This window comes from Macrobrachium nipponense, chromosome 2 (genome assembly GCF_015104395.2).
Source record: "Macrobrachium nipponense isolate FS-2020 chromosome 2, ASM1510439v2, whole genome shotgun sequence".
In the NCBI taxonomy this organism is placed as follows: Eukaryota; Metazoa; Arthropoda; class Malacostraca; order Decapoda; family Palaemonidae; genus Macrobrachium; species Macrobrachium nipponense.
Genome location: NC_087201.1, coordinates 60979992 through 61007022, shown reverse-complemented (window position 1 = coordinate 61007022; position 27031 = coordinate 60979992). Strand labels below are relative to the sequence as shown.

Genomic DNA, 27031 nt, shown 5'->3' with positions numbered 1-27031 from the left:
GGTAAGTCCTGAATGATTGCACACTGAAGCCCCCTTCCAGTAGCAAGTTGTTAAGAGATGGGAGTGGGTAAAATAAAATATAAATTGTGTATTTGGACAAAATTGGTTATAGATCACAAGGAAAATTATATTTCACTTTATTATATGTTTAAGGTAAACTACAATACGGTAATACCTTCTTGTAAAAACAGATACAAAAATTAAAAATTAGACAAGTATTAGCATGCATTTAAATCCTGTCTCATAAAGTCAAGAAATTCAATTTTCTTATGGTATATTCAGCATTTTTCAAAAGCTGCTTTTGATATCTGTCTATTGCATCATCTTCCTTGATGTGAATTAAAAAATTTTTTTGGCACTGACTATAAATCTCCCTTGGGCAACGTTCTTTGTAGTGGTTAAGTTGGACATCAGACGTGTTCATGACAAGATAGGTCTTCTTGACAGCATACAGTGATTCAAGAGTATAGTGATTAAAAACAATCTTGGATAAACTTGTAGACACAAAACTTTTCACAGAATGTCCATATAGACTATAGTTAGCACTTCTTAGTTTACTTTGTAACATATAATAGTATGGAGGTATCTGTGGATTGGAAGAGGAGTTATAAACATCTAGAAAATAAGTATTCTGGGCTGAAAAAGAAGGATATTTCTTAAACCATTTTGGATTTTCCTTCTTGAATTTATCTATTAATGATTTCCATGTGTAACTTTTCAGTGGCATGATAACTTCATCAATATCTAGAGGTATAATAAATTACATATTCATACATATTTTCTACAAGCAGTCATTGTACGGTACAACTCATTCTCCGTTTCTGCCATACTGCTCTTTTTAAGTATGAACTCCTAAGGTCAGGACTGTTAGGCTGGTCACCAGGTAAGGTCAAAGGTACAACCTGAATCTTTTTCTGCTTTTCATAGAACTCTAGAACTCTTTCCATATTTTCATGTAACCTATACTTGTAAAAATATACTTTATCTGCACCTAAAATGAAAAGTAATTCTAACCATTCAACCAATCTCAAAGAAAGGTCTTTTGCAAAATCCATCCCCTTCACACATACCACAAAGCCTTTTTGTTTTCTTTTCTTCAAAATATTAACCTCCTCTCCCAAAAGAGGTAACTTGGTGGTTATGTTCTTACAAACATTGCTCGAAAGTGAAACATAACTAGGGAAAATATTTTTGTTTTTTATTTCTAAAGGAATAGGACAGGTAAACAAATATGCATGGTACATATCAGGCTCTGGATTGGGGTTCCATTGCTGCAACCAGATCTCTTGTACCTCGGCTTCAATCGTGATAAGATGTGGTAACTGTTTATACCAGAGACTGCAGTGATATTTTCTGCCACTAATTTTACCAACTGACATGCCAATAATTCTCACATAGTGATATTCAACTTTTAGGTAGACAAACCTAGCATCATAAAATCCACTGTAGAGATAAACTTGTCCATCATCTACTACCTGCCAGTACTTATTATTTAACTTAACATAATGTTGCTGCATTAAACTTCCTGAACAATTGTTAACTTTCAGAGCCATGAACTGAGACTCAACAGCAGAACCTTCTATCACAGGATACTCACTTAACTTTGAACTCCATCCCTGATTCTTCACAAGCTTTACAGGTTTCGGTGTGGTGCCATCAAACAAAATCATATAGAAAAGGACTAGAAGAGCAGCAATAGACACTGTCGCAATGAATCTCACTAGCTGGAACCTCACCATTATTTCTGCTTGATGATGGTTTCCTTACTATTAAATGCCTCATGTAGAAACTGCATTTTTCTACATCTTATATCAACTGTTCATTAGGAAGTTTATAAGTACCGATTCCTCTAGATTTATCCACAAGGTTATGTGTTTGACTGTTAATTGGCAGACTTCATTTTCGCTGAAGGATTCAGGAAACATCAACCAACACACCCTAAAAGAAAAAAGCACATGAATTCATTATAATATGTATAGAAAAAATTGGTTAATATAAAGGATTTTGACGAAGGAAAAATCTATTTCTGGGTGATTGGCTCGTGTCGCCCTATGAAAGGATCCTTAATATCATTCTTTCTAGGTATTAATCTAAAAATTACCAGAGAAAAAACAAAATTAAGAAAATGTCAGTAAAACTGACTCGCTCACTCTTAAAAAGAAGTGTCGGTATGATAATAGGGGCGAGTGGGGAAACACCCACGAGACAATCACCAATTAGAACTTCCAATCAGAATCCCCCCCAAGAGAGAGCTGACACCAACGGGCGATGCAGCGCTACTACTACTACTAGAGGACGCCACGGACAGCAGCCCCCCTAGCGGACATCCTTAATCTAAAACATCTTGTCCTGCAAGGGAGGGAAAAACCATAAAGGGGGGGTTTCATAGGGCGACACGAGCCAATTCACCCAGAAATAGATTTTTCCTTCGTCAAAATCCCTTTTCTGGGCTCAGCTCGTGTCGGCCTATGAAAGAGTACCAGAGAAACAGACAAGATGGGAAAAAAGGAACAAATGAAAAGCAGTGTAAAATGATGGATATAATATAAGTAAATCAATTACAGCATACAAACTAAGCACTTAAACTAACTTATACTAAACAGTAAAACAACAGAACGTTAGTAAACTTAAAGTACTTAAATGGTAATTATAGTAAATTACAGTGATGCATGTAAAATAAACAAAAGGGATTTACTTGAACATATTTACAAAATATACAAACACATTGTGTCCTACCCTAGCATAAAAATAAGGGTAGGTACACTGAAGTCCATCATTAATACAAGTGTGGCAAAATATATACAAAACACTTGTGTCCTACCCTAGCATAAAAATAAGGGTAGGTACACTGAAGTACACTATCAGTACAAGTGTGGATGTCCCTAGCAAAAAAAAAAGGGACAATCCACTATATGATTCAGCGGCTAAGGCTATGATATTCGAGTAGCCTGGCGATAAGGTGAGGCATGTTGGATGATGTAGGTAGAAAGGAGACCTGGATCTATACTACAACTACTATACAGTATCAGGGGAAACAATGTTTCCCGCTGCTACTGCTGAAACTTTAAAGATTCCAAGGACTTTAGATAATGGCGTTTAAAGACTGTCGGGGATTTCCATCCAGTATACTTTTTAAGATCCCTCAAAGTTCATATGTTGAAAATAATTAATTGAGGTGGCTACTCCCTGATATCATGTGCTTTTGGAAATGACTCGGATTGGCTTGTTTAATGAAGTAAAGGATTTGTTGTCTAATACCTTTTTACTGACAAGTACCACCTTTTCTCTCATGAAGAGAGCACCTGAGGACTTGAAGAAGTACGAGATAGAAAGGCTCTAAGAGTTGATACTGGGCAGAGAGAAGGATCCTGGGGAAGTGGGATAACCTTCCAAGGGGGCCCACCTTGCAAGAGGATCCTCATTTTTGGCTAAAAAGCTACGATCCGGAGCAAGTAGAACTTCTTCCTGATGGGAGGAATTCCACATGACCCGCATCCCTGGATAGAGCCGACAGTTCTGAAATTCTAGCTCCTGAGGCTAGGCTTAATAAGAATAATGTCTTCCTCAGGAGCATTATGAATGTACAAGATGATTGTCAGTATCTGAAGCTAGTTTGAGGACATCATTTAAGAACCATGAAACTGTAGTAGGCCTTTGGGAAGGTCTAAGTCTAGCACAGGCTTTAGGGATAGACGTGAATAAGATTCAGTCAGATCTATCTGAAAACCTACTTGAAAGATTTTCTTCAAAGCCGATTTATGAGTGGTAAGTGCTAGCTGCTAAACCTTTTTCAAACAAGGATCTGAAAAAGGATATAGCCAGATTAACTGTCATGGTGTAGTGTTCGATTCTTTCAAGAAAAGATGCTAATTTTTTAACAGCTGAGTCATATTGTCTAATGGTTGACTCTCTCTTATCTGATTCTAGGAAGAGATATTCTGTGGATCAATATTAGTCATCTTTATTAGCCCGCAAACTTCATGAAGTCCATAATAAAGTTAGGGTCTGGAGAATTCCTGAGGAAGCGAACACAGTCCTCATTTGTACTGATTGTGATAGCTTGGGATTGGGGATCCGTTGAGGTCGGAGACCCAATTCCAGAAGAAGAGGATAACCAGTTTGCTCTTGGGCCCAGTCCGGTGCAATCAGAGCTACTATCCGCTTTGAAAGACCTTAGTTTGCTTAGGACTTTCAAGAGAAGATTCACTGGAGGAAAAAAAACATAAATTCTCCTCCACTGATTCCAGTCCAACGACAGGGCGTCCGTGGCAAATAAAGCCAGAGGGTCCAGGTTGGGGGCCACATAGCAAGGGAGCTTGTGGTTCGCTTGTGAGGCGAAGAGCATCCACTTGGAGACCTGGGACTCTCAGGCTTATACCCACTGAATGACGTCGTCTAGAGACCATTCTGATTCCAGAGGAAACTGACCGGGACAGGGCGTCTGCTATCACATTTCTTACTCCTGCCAGTGAAGTGGCAGACAGATGCCATTTGGTGTTTGTTTGCTAAGGCAAAGATGGCTATCATGACATGATTCACATACTTGGATTTGGACCCTCCTCTGTTGATGCAATGAACTACCACTGCACTGTCCAAAAACAAAACTAGCCTTAGATGAGACTTCTTCGGGGGGAAGCAGTCTCTTCAAGGTAAGAAATACTGCCATTGCTTCCAACACGTTTTATGTGGAGCTGGCGAAATTGAACTGAACCCAAGTCCCCTGCAACCTGTTTGAACTGAGTAGTATCCCCCCCACCCGGACAGGGAGGCGTCCGTGTGAATGGTTAACACTGGAAGGGGATATTGAAGGGGTTACTTTCTTGGCTAAGTTCTTTACCTTTGACCAAGGACGGAGTTGATTGCGGAGGATCTGTGGGATTACTGACACTTGTCTCTTATATTTGGTGTTTGCTCTTGATCGCCCAAATTCGTTTATTAAAATCTTTCAGCTTGCCTTCAGGAGGATATTCTGTTACCGAAGCAAACTGAAGGGACCCTAGGATTCTCTCCTGTTTCTCCTTGACGTTTGTTTGCATTTGAGAAATTGCCTGACAGATTTTTGCTATTTCCTTCCGTTTGGCCACTGGAATTGACAGATTGTGGGGAAGACAATCCCATTGGATTCCTAGCCACTGAAAACGAGACTCTGGAGTAAGTCTGGATTTCGTTTTGTTTATCTGGAACCCCAGATGTTCCAGAAAGTGAACTACTTTTTGGTGGCTTTGAGACATTCCTCGACTGTTTGGTGCCCAGATCAACCAATCGTCGAGGTATGCTGCTACCAATAGATTCCCTGAGCTCTCAATTGTTGTACAACCACTTCTGCTATTTTTGTGAATACCCTGGGGGGGCTACATTCAGACCGAAGGGCATCACTTTGAATGAGAATGTTTGATTTCCTAGCCTGAATCCTAGGAATGGGCGGAAGTGCCCTGGCTATAGGATATGATAGTATGCGTCTGTAGATCGATGGAGCATGTGACGGCTCCACGCGGGAAGTAATGGTCCTTACTTGCGAGAGGGTAAGCATCTTGAACTTGTCGCAACGAATGAAAGAGTTTTAGTTTTGACAAGTCTAAGATTACCCTTCTTTTTGTTGAGGGCCTTTCTTTTGGCACGCTGAATAAGCGACCTTGAAATTTTAGATGCTTGACTCTCGCAATAGCTCCTTTCTTGAAGGAGTTTCTTCCGCGTAATCTGTCAATTCCTCTGATGGTATCTGGTGGAATGATTTGATTGGAGGAGGATCTTTGATCCAACTCCAACCCAAATCCCTTGGACACTATGCTCTGTGCCCAATTGCTGAACCCCCACCTGTGGCGGAAGAGGAACGGAGCCTCCTCCCCTCCTACCTGGGGAGCCTCATTGTTGATGGCGGGTTGACCACCACGCCCCCTCCTCTGAACTGCCTGCTCCTTGTCGCCCTTCCTGCGCCACGCTGACTGAAAGTAACCTCTCGCCCTACCTCTCGGCTGTTTGTAGCCTTGAGCCTCATATGTAGGGTTGAAGGCCGGCGAGATTGCGTAGGAGGTGGACGGACTTGTGATTGAGGGGACAACAGGAGGATGGGCTGGTTCTGTTTCGAACTAGCAGGTTGTCTGTTGGGTAACCGGGAACCGCCTGCCACAAATTGCTGCTGTTGCTGGTGTTTCTGATACGGCTGGAATCTCTTACCAGCCTTCTTAGGTTTCTTACCAGCAGTGGGAACGGAATCTTGTTTCCTCTTCGAGGAAAAATACCCCACCTAGCTCTAAGGCTCTGGTTGAGCCTAGCAGCTTCGTGGTGCACTGCGTTGACAGCGGACTCTGGGAAGAGATCCCTCTCCCACATGCTAGAGGCCAAGAGTCTATTCGGCGTCGTGCCTAATAGTACACTCCTGTAGAACATGCTTTCGGCAATTCCTCCTAGCCTGGAAGAAGTCGAAAGCGTCTGTTAGTACCGTCTGGAACTGATTTTATTTTGCCAAAATCTTGAACAGCGGTTCCGTAGCATAAGAGAGGGCAGCCATTTCCGTAATTATAAGGGAATTGATGGGACCTGCCAAACCTGGTTCGCGCATCAAACTCTGCCTGGATTAGGGAATCCGGCAGCCTTGGTAGCTTCTTCGCCGAACTGGTCCATGGCGCAGTCCGGTTTGAGCTTACCAAGCGTGAACGTAGCTGGCAAGTTCTCCCACAATTCTCCGAAACAAGCCGGAAGAGCGGAGAAGTATACTCCGCCTCCCTCAACTGTGGGATGGGCCTCATCCTTGAGGACTGCCTGAAGGGACTTCTCTACTAATTTCGTGGCGAACGGAAGAGAAACCTCCTCTTCCGTCGCGAAAAATAAAAGTAAAGTAAAGGGACTCTTGTAGGCCTGGAGTTTAGTGTTCTTGGCACATCCCAGTCCTCAAGGCAGTGAACCCCATTCCCGCTGAGCATGATCTCTACTATATAGGACAGACTCTCTAGAGATCTTGTCTTCCCTAGTCAGAGCCGTTACAGTCATGCCTAGCATAACCGATGAAAGGCTTGCGTCAGACCCGGAGGGTAAAACCTCGAAGTCCTTCAATCCCCTCCGAGTTCACACTCCGGGATAGAGATCATCCCATCCTTGAAAGGAGCGTAGGCAGCTACTCTCCATGGGTTCTCCATGGAGAAAGCTGCAGAGAGTCGTATGGCGGGAGTTTGGAGAATGCCAGTGCTTGGCGCGGTGGGGAGACTGGAAGAGGAACATGAGATAGCCCGGCCTACTCGGTCCTCTCATTCTCTCTAACCCTGTTTAGAGAGGTCTTGAATCGACTGGCCTGATTGAGACAGAGTGCTCGACAAACTGGTGCGAACATACTGCTCGAATCTCGTTCCCCAGGGCAGGAGACCTTGCGAGCCAACTAGCTCGCCCACCACCTGTTGCATCACCACTGCTGAGAAAGCAGAGGGATCAAAGGTGCTAGGCCCTGCTCCTCCTACCGGCGTAGCCGGAGTGGAAGCGGTGGAGGCGGGAGAAGGCACTGGCTCGGCGGGAGCGCGAGCTTTCCTCCTTAGAAGCCTTGCTTCTAGAGCTCTTTGAGTGAGAAGAGCTCGCTTTCGCTTTCACCGCGTCGGCGTAGGAGGTCGAAGACTTCCTAGCCGAAGAGACGAAGACGACTTCCTAGAAAGTTGTCCTTGGCCAGAGTCTTCGGTTTCTCTCTGTCCCTTCACCTTTGGGGGTACAGAGAGAGCGGGAGAGCGGGTAGGGATCTCAGATCCCACAAAGCCTTGGAAAGAAGCACTCGAAGAACGGGACAGGAGAAGATCCAGGAGCACCCAAGGAAAGACCTTGGCCGCCCGACACAACCTACCTCAACCAACAAATCCTCCACCCCTACCGCCATGGGCTCGATGTTAAGGTCCAGGGCACAGCGACGTCCGGGACCGACTCCTGGGAGGCTACGACCCCAAAGGATTGCTGGAGGTCTTGCTGGATGGAGGCTATCAGAGGGGCCGCGGACAAGGGGTCAACGTATCCAGTCGACTTGCCCGCAGGGAAGATCTGGACGGCCAGCTTCTTATCAAGAATGTATGGCTGGCCTTTGGCGGCGTTCTTCCCGAAAGCCGCCCCACCCCACGCTTTCAGGGTGGCGAGGGCGACTTCCCTCACACCAGTAGCCTGAAAGAAAGGCGAGATTAGCTTCTAGTGGCGGAACGGGGTTAACAAACTTATGACTAAGAGTTGTTAGTAAAATGATAAGGAAGCCTATAACGGACTTACCCCATCTCCCAGCTGACCGACTAGGTCGTAGCAGATGGCGCAGGCTTCTGGGTGCCAGACGATCATCTCATTGTATGACGTGGCACGGGGGGGGGGGCGTGAGACTGCACTCATCGTGGCCGCAGGGGTCGTACAACGTCGCGTTGCACGCTGGGACCTGACAGTTGGTAGCCTGTAAGTGGAAAGATACATGAGTACCAGGTAAACACTTACAGTCTAACAGATGCTCCGCTGGTGCCGGAGCGATAAAGTTAGATTAAACCAGAGCCCCGCCAAAATACGTGTGGTAACCAGGTTGGTTGTGTGCCCTAGGCTATAGCTCCGCTGATGGCGGGGACACAAAAGGAAACCAACCAGGAGTGGTGGTAATTGGAAACCACGACGGAAAATGGCGGGGATGGTAGATAATAATAATAACAATACACAATTCATTGTAAAATTAGGGTATATCCTTAAAATAATAATAATACAAACCTCTCTCCGCCCGTCTACTAGAAGAGTGCGCGGGTAAGAAGCAAGCTCCCTTCCGGAGGCTAGCGGGGGAGAGATGTAAGGATATAGTAGGCAAGCAACCGACCACTGAGCAACTGGGGAGGGGGGGAGGAAGGTCTCGGCGTAACACGGCGGGAGTGAGAGAGGGGGGGGAGGGATGGCCTACTCCTCCCCGCCTCACCGACTACCCGCGATGGAGACCCGGTACCTCATGAGTGGTCGCCTATACCCCCGCTGGGAGGAACCCCTGGCCACCTCAGAGAGGGAAGAGAGAGAAGGCGACTGAGGTTGTCATGACAACCAAGGGGTGTCCCCCAGCTCCTCCCTATACCAGAAAGGGGAGGGCAGGGGCAGGGTAAGGTGCGATGGAACACGTGACCGCAAGTGGCCTAGGCCGCGAGCAACACAACCGTGAGAGGGCCACGTGAACCAGGCTGTACCAATACAAGGAACAAGCACCTAGGCTAGCCTAACACCCTAAATATAATAAATATATACATCGAAAAGATGGAAAAGACACTTTTAGTAAAAGAGAAAGAAGCCCAGGAGGAGGCAGACTGTTCCAAGAAACAGAAGCCTACTCGGAGCCAGCGATAGCCGATGAAGAGCAAGAGCCGGGGATGCTGGGCCGGAATAAAAATAATAGCCCTAAATACCAAACTAAAGAGAAATGGTAGGAGGGCTAAACTAGCTAAAACTCGATGTAAAAACAATGAACGTAATATAGTAAGCCATAAGTATAAGAAGTCCCAGTATGGAGGACCGGGAATTCTTACGAGGCAGCATGGCGCCGCCACGAGACAACCGGGGAACCGTATATGAACCTATTTAAGAGGAAAATACTGGTACCCGGAAGATAAAAATGTGGTAAAACATTACTTATGAGTTACTTAACTTAGCCGTGGCAATAGCAGAGCGTTCCATGGTAGATTAAAGAGATAAATCCGAAATAGCACAGCACAAGAAAAATTGCGTCTTGACTGACGTAGCGCTAAAAATTAAGGATGTCCGCTAGGGGCGCTGCTGTCCGTGGCGTCCTCTAGTAGTAGTAGTAGCGGTTGCATCGCCCGTTGGTGTCAGCTCTCTCTTGGGGGGATTCTGATTGGAAGTTCTAATTGGTGATTGTCTCGTGGTAGTGTTCCCCACTCGCCCCTGCCCCTATTATCATACCGACACTCTTTTTAAGAGATGAGCGAGTCAGTTTTACTGACATTTTCTTAATTTTGTTTTTCTCTGGTAATTTTAGATTAATTTTACCTAGAAAGAATGATATTAAGGATCCTTTCATAGGACCGACACGAGCTGAGCCCAGAAATTAGGGTTATGAAGGAAAAATCAAAATTTTTGAAAGTAAATTGTAATTTTCCTAACTATACAAACCTACTGTGCATTTCAGGGCCCTGTCTAATTGATTTTCGTTAATAAAATTTTACCAGAGTATCGAATATGGATCATATTTTGGAAATAGCCATTTGAAGTCACAGCCTAATTGGGAAAAAATATGCAGTAATGTTTAATGTTGATAATTAAGGCATTGTCAAGAGTAAATCAAAGAAATTTAAAAGGAAACTGCTAAATCTAGCAGGCTTGAAGATAGAGGCTAATAAAACGTCATTACTGAAGGCTCTCCCACTCATTGATACTATAGTATGACGTACATACATACTTTACTAGTCGCTCTGCCCCTATACTTTATGAATGATGACTCAGATGTTGGTAGTAGTAGTAGTAACAGTAGTAGTATATAGAATTCTTATATTGTTTTACACATTCAACACCTAAGTAGGGTACAATAAAAGGATGGGCATCAAATGGGAATATTAATTGTGTAGCAGGTACAGTTCCATGGTGCAATTCACGTTTCTTTTAACTTGAAACATGCACCAAGTCTTACACACACTTGTGACAATCATTGTTACCCTGGAGTTTCAAGGATACGTAAAGTATCATTCAAATACCCACAAAATATACCACACTGTCGTAGGGCCTATGTGGGTCAAGACCTGTATTTAGCCAACTGAATAGAAATGCAGTACATTATTTTGTTTTTCTTATGCACACGGTTATGTAAAATAGTGATAATTATATTATCAATCATAATGATAATAATCACACCAATATTCATTACAGTTATCATCATTATTCTCATTATTATTATAATCATCAGTATTGTTAGCATTCATATTCGACATCAAAGAGGATGATAGAATATGCATAAACACATATACAGGCACTTTTCAATTATATTCATCAGAAATTATTTCCAGGTTTACACGTGCATGTTCCGGGGTTACCGCACTTACGATGCCTGCCGGAAGAAATATTACTCCAAAAATGCAAAATAATCAATATTTGAAGTTTTTTTTTAATGAAAAATGCAATAAAAATGCAGTTTACATAGTTTTTAATACACCCAAAGCAATAAAAATAAGGTTTTCTTAGGATTTTTAATGAATTTCCGGCTTACGATGTCTCAAGAACAGAACCCCATCATAAGCTAGGGACTACCTGTACATACTGTATACAAACACAAATATGGTAGATACATAAATACACATAATACATAAATGAATTTTTGTGTCAGGAGAATAGGTAAGTTATTAAAAATGGTCGTTGTAGCTGGTCAATGAGATAGCTTATTAAGATAGTTAATCTGGCAAGAAAATTCGGCCATTGTTTATTCTTGGTCTGAAAAATTAGAAAGGCTTTGATATAAACAGAATATTTGCGTAAATCTCTTTTTCATACTCATCATTCGAGTATTACTCCCATAACGGCCACCTTTGTCCTATTATCTAAATCATTTGGTACTTGTGCATCGCCTTATAAAAATATTTAGCATAAGACACATACGATTCTTTTCTTTGTTGCATACTGCAAAAACACAACACAAAAGCAGTCTTGCAGCCACAAGGACAACTTGCTAGAAACTCACTACAACCTGGCTTTGACCTATGAATGATTGGCTGCACTCGCCTTGATATCAGCAGTGTTTACTATTATGTAAGGTTACCATGTATATCGGGCTAAAATATCGTACTAAACACCTCTAATTAATTGTTTTTTCATTTCAATAAGATTGTATTTTAGCAATTCCAAAGGTTTTGTATGACTATATAGTCAAAGGGTAAATAGAAATTGCATTATAACTGTTATTTATTCCTATAGTCAATGTAAAATTGTACAATGAAAATATTAATAATGCCATATGTATAGTTACCAATTCCTCTGCCATAATATTGTCATATGTGTATACAGTGGGCCCCTAATTTGCGGGTTCCTCTCTGGACCATATTTGCCCATTAATTGCAGGAAATTCGCCAATTCGCACAGTTTTCAGACAAAAATAATCACCAATTAGTACTGAGAAATGACTTACTAAATGATTTGCTGTTTTTTCATTAAGGTTACATATACGTTTCGATACTGAAATTATGAGAAGGTTATCGGCAGATTAGTATTGATATAAGAGGACTAAAAGCTTTTGATTTTGATATATATGATATTTTGAGAAGTGTTTATAGTTAACACTTATGTTTTATTTACATTAATTAATGAAACAGAGAGAGATATGGATTTTTTATATTAAAGTAAAAGATTTTAGTTTTTGATATAGATATATAAGTTTAAACTTTTGATAAATAGAGATGTTTCAGCTCACATTAGTTGTTTTCATTTCTCCTTTTTAATTTCTATATGAAAAAGCAAATTTACAAGGAAAGGTCCATATTATTTCCTCTTACTTGATGGTAACTGCCAGTTGTTGTGCTGGCAAAATATCATCTCTGAATGTCGTATTTCTTTTAGCAACTGGTCACGCAGACGTGACGAGTTCCTCAAAGGTTGTTTTAGACATTCTGAAGTAATATGGCAATTTGTCGAAAATTGCATTTTTCCTAACTATACAAACCTGAGGTCCTTTACAATAGGAAGGTAGCTAGCGGCAGCTGGAATGGTCGTAAGCTTCGAACAAGGGAGTTTGGTAGTTAACTGCTTGTCCGACAGTCTGCGCACGCGCGACTGGGAGGTGAAGAACCACTTTGCTTTAGGCCCAGGAAATGCAGAGTGAGGGGTGGCATGAGGTGGGACTGTGTGTAAAGGACCTCAGGTTTGTATAGTTAGGAAAATTGCAATTTTCGACAAATTGCCATTTGTTCCGATATGAATACAAACCATCGGTCCTTTACAATAGGAAGACTCACTTCTTGGTGGGAGGAATCTGAGTCTTAAGAACAGACTGGTGTTCGCCCAACCTTGGATTCCCTCCCTGGTCGTAAGAGCAGAGGGGAGGGATCCTAGCCAATTCGCCCAATGATCGGGGTATGTACCACAGGATCAATGGTCAGACCTCTGGACCCAAGTAATAAGAGGGAGGCAAGCGTACCTCTTAAAACTAGCAAGCAAGAACTTGTTCCTATTACAAGAGGCAATATGAAGTCATGGGTTGTCTCTTGTTGGCCTCTACTTTCCCCCCCTTGTTGGGGGAAATGGTGGATAATTGCTCCTATCCCTACTGAAAGGGATAGGATGGGGCTCGGTCGAGTAGCTTACCTGCATCGCCTTCTGATCCAGCGTAGTGACGACCGCGTCCCTCTCCCCACAGGTAGAGGGAGAGAAAAAGATGGGGAAGAGAAGGCCAGTCACATTCTCATTCACCTATCCCTTCATGCAGTCACACAAGGATGAGATGCTGTTCTGTCCACTCGGGTGCTGGGTAAGCTACACAACATGTTGAGCAGCCACCATGGGTCCTAAGGAAAAAGTGTCCAAGGACCTGACCCCTGCCTTCAGTACCTGCGCCACGGGGAAGTTCTTGCAGAACGCAAGGGAAGGACCAAAACCTCTGACTTCGTGGGTTCTCGGACAAAGGGTACGGATGTCGTCGCTACCATCAGCTTCGTACGCCCTCCTGATCGCCTCACACAGCCAGAAAGAAAGTGTGTTCCTGTATACTTCTTTCTTGGTTATCCCGGTGCTATCGAAGAGGCGTCAACACTCAGCTTGAGGTGCCGAGTTCTCTTCAGATAGCACCGTAGCGCCCTCACAGGACAAAGCAGCATCTCACCCGCATCGATGTCGGTGAAGTCCATTAGGGAGGGGATTGTGAAAGACTCGAACCGATCGGCAGGAACCGAAGGATTCTGAGTCTTCGCTACGAAGTTCGGTACGAAATAAAGCGTCACAGATCCCCATCCCCTGGATGCTTGACGTCGAAGGAAAAGCCATGCAGTTCCCCTACTCGGAGGGAAAGAAGGGAATAGTTGAGATGACCTATCCCTCTTTCTTGTCCGACATATTCTTCAGGGATGTCCAGTACCCATACTGGTCTATCCATCTGCAGCGAAGTGTCTCGTGTTCTCGTATCCCATTGCAGCGAAGTCTCTCGCGGTCTCGTACCCCACTGTGGTGAAGTCTCTCCATCTCCACGGTGGATAGGACACCGACACTCCATAGTGAGTGTCGATGGTATGGGTACTGGAACAAGCTAGTAGGGCGAAGTAATGATTGATCTGGAACAACCGAACTAAGTCCACAGCGTAGCTCGTAACGGTCTTGGACGCTTCGACAGCTGCCGACTGACTGCGTTCGGTTGTGTGAGGCGAGCTGTCCAAGCATCTGAGCAGTCACGTGACCCTCGCCTTTAACCCTCTTACGCCGACAGGACGTATTTTACGTCAACATTTTTTGTCTCCCATGTGCCGACTGGACGTATTTTACGTCGACTTACAAAAGTTTTTTTTTAAATTCGCGGAAAAATACTTATAGGCCTACCAGCCTAAAACTTTTGAATCACGCGCCTTGGGGGATGCTGGAGTTCACGGATCAAGGTGTTGTTTGTTTTACAATTGTACGCAGGCGCGCAAGCGCGAATTTCTTCTTGCCACACTAAAAAGTATCTGTGCACATCTCGGAAATGATTTCGTCACTTGACATAATTTTTTTGTACCATTGTAAATTAGCCGTTACATGAAAGTATTATATATGAAAATGTGCGCATTTTTATGTAGAATACAACAATAAAATACTCATGATTGTAGCTTTTATCAGTTTTGAGATATTTTCATATAAATAACGATAATTGCCAAAATTTCAACCTTCGGTCAACTTTGACTCTACCGAAATGGTCGAAAAACGCAATTGTAAGCTAAGACTCTTATATTTTTAGTAATATTCAATCATTTTACCTTAGTTTTGCAACTAATTGGAAGTCTCTAGCACAATATTTCGATATGGTGAATTTATGAAAAACTTTTTCCTTACGTCCGCGCGGGAACTCTTCCGAAAAAAATCATACATGCGATTGTGGTAATGTTTGCACCATTTTAAAATTAGCCGTTATATAAAGCTTTAAATATGGAAATGTGCGCAATTTCATGCACAATACAACGAAAAACAACCCATGGTTGTAGCTTTTATCAGTTTTGAGATATTTTCATATAAATAACGATAATTGCCAAAATTTCAACCTTCGGTCAACTTTGACTCTACCGAAATCGGTCGAAAAACGCAATTGTGTAAAGCTCAAAAACGCTTATATTCTAGAAAATTATTCAAGCATTTACCTTCATTTTGCAACAAATTGGAAGTCTCTAGCACAATATTTCGATTTATGGTGAATTTATGAAGAAAATAACATTTTCTTTACGTCTCCGCGCGGTAACTCTTCCGAAAAAAATCATACGTGCGATTGTGGTAATGTTTGCACCATTTTAAATTAGCCATTACATAAAGTTTTTTCTATATGAAATGTGCGCAATTTCATGTAGAATAACAACAATAAATAATTGAAGGTTGTTAGCTTTTCTCATTTTTGTTTTTGAAATATTTGCATATAAATCACGATAAATAGAAAAAAAACCACGTTCGGTTAACTTTGACTCTACCGAAATGGTCGAAAAACGCAATTGTAAGCTAAAACTCTTACAGTCTAGTAATATTCAGTCATTTATCTTCCTCTTGAAACAAATTCGAAGTCTCTAGCAAAATATTTAGATTTATGGTGAATTAAAAAAAAAATCTTTCCTTACCTCCGCGCGCGGATTCTCCGCCACAAATCTCCGAAATGCGTACGTACCATTCTCGGAATATTTGCTCCGTTTCATATTAGGCATTTCATAGAGGTTTATATATGAAAATGTGTGCAATTTCATGTAGAATAAAACGAAAAATATCTGAAGGTTGTAGCTTTTCTTATTTCCGAAATAATTGCATATAAAAAATATATATATAAAAAAATTCGACATTCGGTCAACTTTAACTCGTCAGATATGGTCGAAAACTGCAATTGTAAGCTAATACTCTTACAGTATGTAATATTCAATCATTTGTCTTCATTTGAAAGAAATTTGAAGTCTCTAGGACAATATTTAGATTTATAAGGTGAATTTTTGTAAAAAATTTTTGGAAAAAATTTAATTTGTTTACGTCCGCTCGTTACGAATTAATTCATGCATCATTTGGTGATAATATTTTCTCTGTGTTGCTTTTATCGTTTTACAATGTGTTATATACCAAAATAATTGCAATTTAGTGTATATTACAACGAAAAAAAGTAACTTGTTACCTTTAACCGTTTTGCGCACAGCGCGATTTGAATACAATTATATAAAATTTCGTTTTTGCGCTATCATATATTGCATTATTTATACATATATGATAATGATAATTTTTTTTATTTCTGATGGTTGCATACTAAACTTCAGCCAATGACAAAAAAGGAGCCAAAAATGAACTCTTAATCTTGAAAACTAAGCGCGCTGTGATCTTTTGAAAAAAATATTTTTTTCCGCTTCTGCGCTCACTCTGAAACACCTCCGGCACACGGGAGATAATTTTTTTTTAACTGCTTCGGCATAAGAGGGTTAAAGGGGTATGCCGAGAGACCATACAAATCGTCTATTTGTTGCCACCGATGCCGGAAGGCGAGATGATGATTCTCTCAAGGCATGTGACCAACAAGCGAAAGTCAATTGCCTTTTAGAGACCGAGGTCCCTGATGGCAAGACAGAAGTTCTCATAGTAGTTGAATCTCAGCTAAGGAGAAACAACACCATGTGCCGTTGAAGACGAAGGTGGAAGGTGAATGCAGACCTACGTCTTCACAGCCGAATCGAGAGAAGTAATTTCATTGCTGTTCGGTGATAAGTTGTAGTTGCAATGAAAGCGGAGCGCTTTTCAGTAATGAAAACACAGGGATGTACTGCCTGGAGAACTGCTTCTCATGGGCTGAATCATCATCTTCTTCTTTCAGGTTATCCAAGGAGGACATATATATATGTACTTGGAAGTAGAGCTGCCAGGGCGGGGAACAGGCGATGTCTTCCGTTATACATCTACAATTCGGGGTGAACAATGAATAACTGCACACCTACGAATACAAGATATATTTAGAAGACAAACTCAGATGTCTGAAGAAATCATTCCGCATTATCGCAGCGGTAGGTGCGATGCAGCGGGAGACTAGCCACAGACTTCTGTTACCCGTGCGGTAAACAGAAAGATGATAGAGTCTATTGAGATATCTCTGTCTGAAAATTCTCGTAATGTCCAAGGCAATGCAGTAGAGATGGTCATTCACGTATGCAAGAATCCCAGCCAACCAGAGACCTAAGTCTGTGATTGCCGGGCAGAGATACGGTTCGGTAGTCAATCATTGTAGAGGAGAGAGACATAAACCGACCGTGCATCTCGGAGAGCCAACTGGTCAACTTTAACTCGTCAGATATGGTCGAAAACTGCAATTGTAAGCTAATACTCTTACAGTATAGTAATATTCAATCATTTGTCTTCATTTTGAAAGAAATTTGAAGTCTCTAGGACAATATTTAGATTTATGGTGAATTTTTGAAAAAAATATTTGTTTACGTCCGCACGTTACGAATTCATGCATCATTTGGTGATAATATTTTCTCTGTGTTGCTTTTATCGTTTTACAATGTGTTATATACCAAAATAATTGCAATTTAGTGTATATTACAACGAAAAAAAGTAACTTGTTACCTTTAACCGTTTTGCGCACAGCGCGATTTGAATACAATTATATATGAAATTTCGTTTTTGCACTATCATATATCGCATTATTTATACATAGTATATGATAATGATAATTTTTTTTATTTCTGATGGTTGCATACTAAACTTCAGCCAATGACAAAAAAGGAGCCAAAAATGAACTCTTAATCTTGAAAACTAAGCGCGCTGTGATCTTTTGAAAAAAATATTTTTTCCGCTTCCGCGCTCACTCTGAAACACCTCCGGCACACGGGAGACAATTTTTTTTTTACCGCTTCGGCGTAAGAGGGTTAAAGGGGTATGCCGAGAGACCATACAAATCGTCTATTTGTTGCCACCGATGCCGGAAGGCGAGATGATGATTCTCTCAAGGCATGTGACCAACAAGCGAAAGTCAATTGCCTTTTAGAGACCGAGGTCCCTGATGGCAAGACAGAAGTTCTCATAGTAGTTGAATCTCAGCTAAGGAGAAACAACACCATGTGCCGTTGAAGACGAAGGTGGAAGGTGAATGCAGACCTACGTCTTCAGAGCCGAATCGAGAGAAGTAATTCTCAAGATTCTGAACCTGTGCTTACAAAGCACTGAAAACGCTAAACCGCTATTTCATTGCTGTTCGGTGATAAGTTGTAGTTGCAATGAAAGCGGAGCGCTTTTCAGTAATGAAAACACAGGGATGTACTGCTTGGAGAACTGCTTCTCATGGCTGAATCATCATCTTCTTCTTTCAGGTTATCCAAGGAGGACATATAGTATATGTACGTACTTGGAAGTTGAGCTGCCAGGGCGGGGAACAGGCGATGTCTTCCGTTATACATCTACAATTCGGGTGAACAATGAATAACTGCACACCTACTAATACAAGATATATTTAGAAGACAAACTCAGATGTCTGAAGAAATCATTCCGCATTATCGCAGCGGTAGGTGCGATGCAGCGGGAGACTAGGCTACAGACTTCTGTTACCGTGCGGTAAACAGAAAGATGATAGAGTCTATTGAGATATCTCTGTCTGAAAATTCTCGTAATGTCCAAGGCAATGCAGTAGAGATGGTCATTCACGTATGCAAGAATCCCAGCCAACCAGAGACCTAAGTCTGTGATTGCCGGGCAGAGATATGGTTCGGTAGTCAATCATTGTAGAGGAGAGAGACATAAACCGACCGTGCATCTCGGAGATCCAACTTGTGCTGGGCTGCGGCAGCTGCAGGCAGCCCAATACACCGCTAGCTCTCGCTCCTGAGTTGCCGGGTAATCCATTCCAAGAAGGAATGCGTTAGGCTAGAACCATCGAGCGCAAAAAAAAATCCGCTCGTGAATCAGATTTGCATTTAAACGAAAACGGATTTCCTGGGATGAATACAAACGCTGAGGTGGTGTTGTTGTAACAATACCATAAGTATCTCAAAATCGAAACTGGTAACTCCTGGGAGGTTGCAGGCAGTCCCGAGCTGCAGTTCAATTAAGAAGATACTATTCGTCTCGGTCACAATCCGTAGAGTTAACTACGGTATGTGCCTACACCTCGGACAACTCAATTGATTAACAGAATCATGTCGCGAGGGCAATATACGTAGTACATTTGTAGGTTCCTGTACATAGACCTCCATCCTAAATTCTTTTCCATTCGAAGAACGAGAATAAGGACTGGAAACCGACACTGCTGGCCTGGCGAGAGTCACCTGAGCGACTCTCGCCAGCCTTCTGCTCCGTGCCTCGGTCCTGGCGCCGAGCGAACTCAGACGCCTGAGCCTTGGCTGCATGGTCGCCTGCAGGAGACTGTACACTTGGTACCTCTCGCGAACGAGGGGCCGAGCTGGAACCTGATGTAGAGGTAGGACCTTTAGCACCAGGCAAGGAAGTACCGGTGTTAGCCGGTACCCCTCTGGTCCCCGTCTTCTTCTTCCTTGTGGAAGGAGAGACGGGCCCCACTCCCGAAGGAGCAGGAGGACCAGCGGAAGAACCCCCGTCCCACCGGAGTGAGACGGGCCCTTAGAAGTTCCCGAGGGAGACTTCTTTGGGGGGGGGGAGGAGGCAGCCTTCTTCTTCTTCGGCTTGGAAGCCTTAAAAGTCGAAGGGGAAGAGGCGGCAGCAGGCGACGAAGACAACAATACCTTCCTCTTCTTCTTCTTCTCCTTTGTCAGCTCCCTCAGGACAGACGTCAGGTCCTCCATCCAGGATGGAGCCGGGGCTATTGCCGAAGCAACAGGGCCCGGCTGCACCTGTCCGGAAGGACCTGCGACTGGGGCAGTAACACCACGGGCTGGAACGACGTTGGCAGGAACTGGCTCAGGCAAGGCAGGTACAGCAGGAGTGGCAGGCAAGGCAGGTACGGCAGGAGACGGGGCAGCAGCCAGCGACATCCTGGGTACCGGCGGCAGGTCCAGGGGCGAACTCTTCGGGCACCGAAAGTCAGGGGCTGGCAGGGTAAAGAACCCGGAGGGGGAGGCACGCCCCTCCTCGGTACGGCAGCGATCTGGGTCTGTACAGCAGCCGTAGGAGTCACCACATCACGTGTGTAGACCAGGTGGGGAGGGGCGGCATACCCTGGGGTCGAGACGGTGGTGGTGGTATTGGTCACCGTTCCATGGGTGACCGGAACAGCACCCGCCAGATGATGCAGCAGCCCCTGAACGCTCGGTGTGCCCTGGAGACCTAGAGAGAAAACATACCTGGCCAAGGTCGTAGCCCGCAGCAGGAGCACCTGAGGAAGCAAAAAAACAAAAACAAAACAGGTTAGTAGTTAGGGGCTCTCGCACGGGGGGGGAATCCCCTTGAACGAACGGAAGACCCCGAGTACAATTGGATGTCGGGGCATCCCGGCCCCTCCTCTCCGCTCGACGGATCAGGCGAAGAGAAGGAACAAGAAACCTCCCCGAAGGGGAAGGAGCCAACGCGAGAGCTGGGATGGTGGAAGGAAGGAAGACGACGTGTCTGTGACTAAGGGCGTCGCCGGAGAACCATCCGAAAGACTCCCTGGCAGGCTTACATCGCTTCCTCCTATCCTCATGGAGCACCCACTGCTCCTCCGACCAATTATTACACACAACGCAGGGCCCGATAGCATTCGCACCCTCGGCACCGAGCACATAATTCATGTGGAACAACCTCTGGAAAAGAGTGAAAGGCCCCAACACTTACGCGCCCTCCACCCAAGGGCAAACTCTTGCGGCTGATGGGGAGGCGTGGGGACGTCTCCAGCTCACGAGAATGCGTAATAATGAAATAATAATAAAATACAAAGCACACGTACTTACAGTATCTTATCAAACACACACAAAGCAAACCAAGTTTGAAGATGCAAAGCATACGACGAAAGCGGGCAGAGAGCGAACAACACGTCTGTCCCCATCGGCGGCCGAAAGCAAAGTGGTTCTTCACCTCCCAGTCGTGCGTGCGCGCACTGTCGGACAAGCAGTTAACTACCGAACTCCCTTGTTTGAAGCTTATGACCATTCCAGCTGCCGCTAGTTACCTTCCTATTGTAAAGGACCAAGGGTTTGTATTCGTATCGGAACAATGCAAAATTTATCATTATCTCTCTTCAGCTCCTCAAAAATTGTGGCAAATGCACCATACAAGTGCCTTTGTGTATCCAAAGGGTGTACCCAGTGAATTCTAGATTTTCTCTCTTTGTCTCTCAGATGTAATGAATAAAGACAATTTTCTCTTCCTGTCCATCTAGTCACCACTACAGGCTGAGAGCAGACTGCAAGCGCTTGTCAAAAATTGGGCGACTTTGTGCGGTAGTCGGACAAATGTACGATTTGCGCAATTTTGTGTCGCATTTAGATCCGGCACTCCAATCGTATCTTGGTGCGACAAGAATCGCTTAGTGTGAAAGGCCCCTACCCAGTTCGAGATGGGACTGAATGTGACTTGAAAGATGACAGAACCTCATCTCCTTGATTGCCATAGTCTGGTTGGGGGCCTAGGCCTCAAAAGACAAAAAGAATAAGCAGTACCTTTTCAAGTGAGCTTACCCATGGATTTACATCACCTGTCTGGGACCCTGGCACCATTCCCATACAAGAAAATGCTTTGGCCAGGGTCCACAGACCAGGGAATTTACCTGTGTCACAGGAATCCGTGGGACCCTGTGCAGCGGCAGAACCTTAACCTGTCCGGGAAAAACGATGCCTGAGGCCAAGAAAGGTGACATGCATATCCATAGAATTTGTTAACCTGTAATTCCTGTGGCATGGGGTTCTGTGGAATCCTGTACAACAGTTGCTACTGATACATGGGGATCCAAGGTCCCCTGTGAGTTGGTGGAAGGTTTTTCACCGGTCTGGGTAGATGACTTCTGAGGAGCGGTCAGAAGCACGGGTGTCCATGGAGACCTGTGCCTCTGTTGCCCTCACGGCATGAGGTTTCGAAAAGCTCCATACCACAATTCCAACGTCTGTAGACAGGGAGTGGCAACTGAAAGATCCCTAGTCTCTTCCGAGGCTTGAAGATTATTATAGGTCGGGAGATGTGTCTACTGATGACTGACAAAGTCGAACGATAGGACAGTACACTGACAGCTTCTGTTCACTATTATCATTGGGAGGCTCCAAAGATTGGAAAATCTTCTGTAATGTCTGATGGAGAGGGCCAAATCCCTGCCAACTGACACCAGTGATGAGCCTGATTGCTGTTACGTTCCAATTCCCTGGGAGTTACCTGGCTAACAGCTCTGCTATGATTGCAGCCACCTACTCCTATACTTGCACCATCAACTGAAAATCTTACCCTTGTATCGATGGCTTGGATCTCACTAATACATTTAGTAGTTGCTAGCAACACAAAGAAGAGTCTTTTGGTTGAGGTTCCTCAGAGAAGAAGAACATAGGGGTTAAAAGACGGACCTGTCAGCCACTTCAACAATGAGTCCAGGCTCCATGATACCAGAACTTCTTTCCTTATCTTGGACATATCAGAGGACTTGATGAGGTCATTAAGATCTGGGTTTGAACACTTTTTGATGGCTCTGGAAGAGAAGCAGACACTAGGGCAGGTTCTAGGCTGTGACCTGGGCTTACTCCTGTGAAAAGGTTGCTGCTGAAGAGGAGAGACCATCTTGGGAGCAAATGCTGACAAATCCTTGAGGGTGTTTGGAAGACTGCGACAATAGATCCTGACTCCTTTTGGAGGTTCGAAACTGTAAAAACAAAAGGGCCTATTTATGGGTCAAGTAACCCCTTTAGTTATAAAGGAGCACCACAGTTCCCTCTTTTTTAAAATCCCATGGAGAAAAGAGCAGCTAGCTCAATGGAGTCATCCTTGACGGCCTTCTCTGCACAAGATAGTACTCCTAACCAGTCCAAGGTAATGTCAAACGACAAATGTTACAAGACACACTGAGGCAACCTTGCATGAAATAATGAAAGTCCTTCCCCATGCTTTTACTGTACTTTCTTTTTTTCTAGCTTTGGACAAACTTGTGTGACGTACTAGCACTGTTAAGCATTTTTATAAAAGTAATTGATAATATTACTAATCATTGAAAACTTTTATCTACAGAGGATTGGAGATATCTTTAAATTTGCAGCATGTCTTGATACAAACTGTGGAATGCAAGAACAAAATTTAGAGCAAGAGGATTAAAATCGACTGACAAAAACTGATGACAAATTGTTAATAAGCATCCAAAATACTAGAGGAAACTGCAATTTCCAATTACATTACTCATCACGCCAGTATCACTTAGATTAACCGTAGGGGGTATTTCTTTGGAATTTGCCATTTCCTATAGTATTTTGGAGGCTTATTAACAATTTGCTGTTAGTTTTTAGGGGGTCAGCTGTAATTAACCAGTAACTCACCTTAGAATTCTACCCTATGGCAAGTGTGGAACCGTTGGGAATGCAAGGTTTTCGGTGAGGGAGACAACGGGGAGAATTATTACCCAAGAACTCTATCCAATGGTAAGAAGGGTTAAGAGTGGGGTAAATCACCTAGGAGAAGGTTGTAGCGTGTTATTGTGTTTTCTCTTGTTCTATATAATGTTTCGAACACTAATTATGTGTACAAGCAAAAACAGATAACGAATAATCCATGAATGTAGCCGTTTCACGGTCAAATTTCAGCTGCTGCTACTACTACTACTACTATACCAAATGCTATGGTGCATGTGCCTAGGTTGATAGGGCAGGTTTTGGTTCACTCACCCACTTCCCCCCCCCTAAGTTTTTTTTTTTTTGGGGGGATAGACCATTGAAATCATGCCACCCTCTTGAACATTGCTACCCTCCTGTAACCCCAGTGACGAGCACATGCAGCACATTATTCCTTCTTGCCAGTACAAATTTTCTTGCCACGAATCTTTAAAATTGTGGATAAGGCACAAATTTTCCCCGGGGGCTTATTAGAATCATGGGACTGCATGTTCTCCAGTGATGCAATAACACAATAAAAAAACAAAAAAGTATTTACAGTTCACACTCAAGTATACAAGAAACTGATTGAAAGTCAAAATGTTTGTGAACAATCTCACGACAGAGGCGGACAGAGAGGTAATACACGTCTTCACCCGACAGTGGTCGAAAGCAAAGTGGATCGTTTACATCCATCGTGCGGGGGGACTACCAACGATCGGACAAGCAGTTACTGCCGAACTACCTTGTCATTAAATCTTACAACTGGTCCAGCTGGGGCTGATAAGTAATTCCTTGTGTAAAAGACCGATGGTTTGTGTAACGTGTCGGAACAAATTTGAATTACTATACCATTGTTACGCAATTTTCATTGAGAACATTAGGTTTCTGCTTACCCCATATGAGGAACGAATGACAATTCGTGTGTTCACTGCTTAAGATAAGAGCTTTTGTGATTTACAGTCATTGCTCAAACCTTAAGGTATTCTTTGCAAAGTCATTGTGAGAACTGGAATCAGACAAGGAGAAAGCTCCAACTAACTTTATTGAACAAAGATAGCTGTATATGCGGCAGGAGTGCAGACACGCACGCACATACAAAAGGGATGGAGCCTCTGCTGCGATTGTGTTTCTTTGCAGCTGAAAATATATATCTTTGTGCAGCGAGTACATTTTTACATGATACATATATCGGCGGATAGGCTGTGAAATGATCTACATTCTAGTAGGCTATAGGTATGTGGTATAAAAATTATGTACAGAGGAAGAACGGACATTTAGCAAAATGCCGCCCTTACATCATTCTTAGCGATGTCTCCACGCCTGCTTTTACCTTGGAAATTGATTTTTCCCGCAGTTTTAATTTTTCAATGTAGAAGTCTTTGCTGGTTAATTGTTATTTATATCTAGGTCTCTCTACCTAGCTAACTCCCCCACCCTTTCATTACCAACTCATAGGGCTACTTACCAGCTACCAACAAGTACCCCACTTGCCTTCATTCTTGCCCTTCTGTGGAGCATAGGCTATGGCTCTCCAGGGGTTTGCATATCCCTCAGTCTCTAACAGAACACATACATGGACGCTTGTTAATGTGTGTTCCCCACCCAAAAACCAGAATTCCCAAAGTCCCCCAACATTGTTGGGTAGAGATAGGTAGAAGGTAAATAACAGACCCACAATAGATTACCTAATACCTAGTAGGTAGTGCCTCTTCATCAAAACCAAAAAACTGTAGGAAAAATTAATTTCCAGGGTAAAAGCAGGAACAAATTTATTACTAGCTAGAATTAGGTACCTGGGTAAATTTATGGAATTTCTTTAAACACTGCATGCACTAGACTAAGGACCTTGTACCCTAAGTGTCCGGTTAGGTCAGGTGTGGCTGGTTAGGTTCCATGCTAATGAAACATACCTACTAGGGCTAGGTACCTACTACGTCAGAAAGGTTGCAAGAGAGATTAAAACATAGCCTACTACAATAGGCTAGCCTATGGAAATTATAATGTAGGTATGCAATACTACCTACCTAGGTACTACTAGTAGCTACAAGAAACCCTGCTTTTCCGTTTCGAGCAAGATGGTCTTTGTAGCCTTGTCTGACAAGAGGGGAAGAGCATCACTACTAATTGTACTAAAGATTACCAGGAATGGCCAAGCTACCATTTTTAATTTTGTTTTTCAACAAGAGCAACAAGCGATTTCATGAGGCACGACTTACAAGCAATAGGAAGATGAGGCGATGTAAAATGTTACAGCAGTTTCTGTCACAGGCCTTCCATGTTGATGTCCAACAGAGGACGCCTAGCTATGCTAGCTTGCATATCCTGCGTGAGAGCAAAAAAAAATGTACACCAGGTTATGCAGTGAATTTCCAAGGGGTCAGAATTCTCACTACAGCACTCTTCGTTGTACTAGGCTACCTACCTATCCCAAATAGGTAGTAGGCTAGGTAATTAGGCTAGGTATCTTCAGGACTAGCAGTTGGAATGATCCTATCGGCGATCGCATTGCATCATAAACTTTCACCAACAATTTTCTTAAATCGTCGGCACCATAATAACGGGGGCCGGGTTGGTGACTTCAACAGGGACGTCACTAGTAGGTATTCCGCGGCATCATTCAATCACAAAGGCGTGGGCGGATTTCAGGGGGGTGGGGGCACCTGGTAACGGGCCTTTCCCCATCGATATAAGTAACAAAACATTGTTTACTTTCAATAAATCATTATTGATAGCAAAAATTTGCATACTTAATGATTATTTTGGTAGATCTACCTATATTACTGTTCCGCGGCGGCCTAGAACTATGGCAGTTGCGGTTTTCCTATGCAGTTTTACCTCCTGAACAAGAATTATAATTAATATTTATTTGGAAGGCTGTAATTAAACTCCAGGGGCTCTTACTAAACACGGCGAAATAAATTTGACGAACCAATTCCTGGTGGCTTTCGTATTCGTGGGGACGGACGATGCGGAATGCTAAATACCATTATTTCACAACAACAACTGTATAACAACAAAAACAATAACAACAACTACTGTTGTATACCTATATATGTGTGCATATATACAATATATATATATATATATATATATATATATATATATATATATATATATATAGGACTAAAGATTGGTCGTGGAAACGACAAAAGTTCTCACGCCAACGTTTTGAAAAAATTTTTTTTTTTTTCTAGAAAAAGCGACTGGTTCAATTTTCTTCGAATGGATCATGATTGCTCTCGTTAGTAGAACCATTAATTAAGAAACAAGATATGGTATACTTGTATGAGGAAATCCATACCAGCCCAAGAAAGATTGGTAGCTACGCACTACGATTCGTCGCAACTAAACGAAGTTACAAGAATCTAAAATTTACCACAGCCATATCTGCTCAATCACTGGGGCAAATCGAACCTGAAACTTGCAAGGCACTG

At 43.1% G+C, this 27031-nt stretch overlaps 1 protein-coding gene across 1 annotated transcript; it reads right to left on the bottom strand.

Annotated features, from left to right (window-relative positions):
* Positions 1-788: 788 nt before the first annotated feature.
* LOC135220635 (uncharacterized) lies at positions 789-26346 on the bottom strand. The gene is made up of 3 exons (XM_064257954.1): positions 26020-26346; positions 25814-25919; positions 789-1938 (listed from the first exon to the last, which is right to left on the bottom strand). Exon 3 carries the CDS (start codon positions 1737-1739, stop codon positions 792-794), a length of 948 nt encoding a protein of 315 aa, XP_064114024.1. The 5' UTR covers positions 1740-1938; positions 25814-25919; positions 26020-26346; the 3' UTR covers positions 789-791.
* Between the last annotated feature and the right edge of the window lie 685 nt (positions 26347-27031).

Bases quoted from the DNA above. Each gene is read 5' to 3' on its own strand.
- LOC135220635 (XM_064257954.1), bottom strand. From the start codon at position 1,739: ATGGTGAGGTTCCAGCTAGTGAGATTCATTGCGACAGTGTCTATTGCT.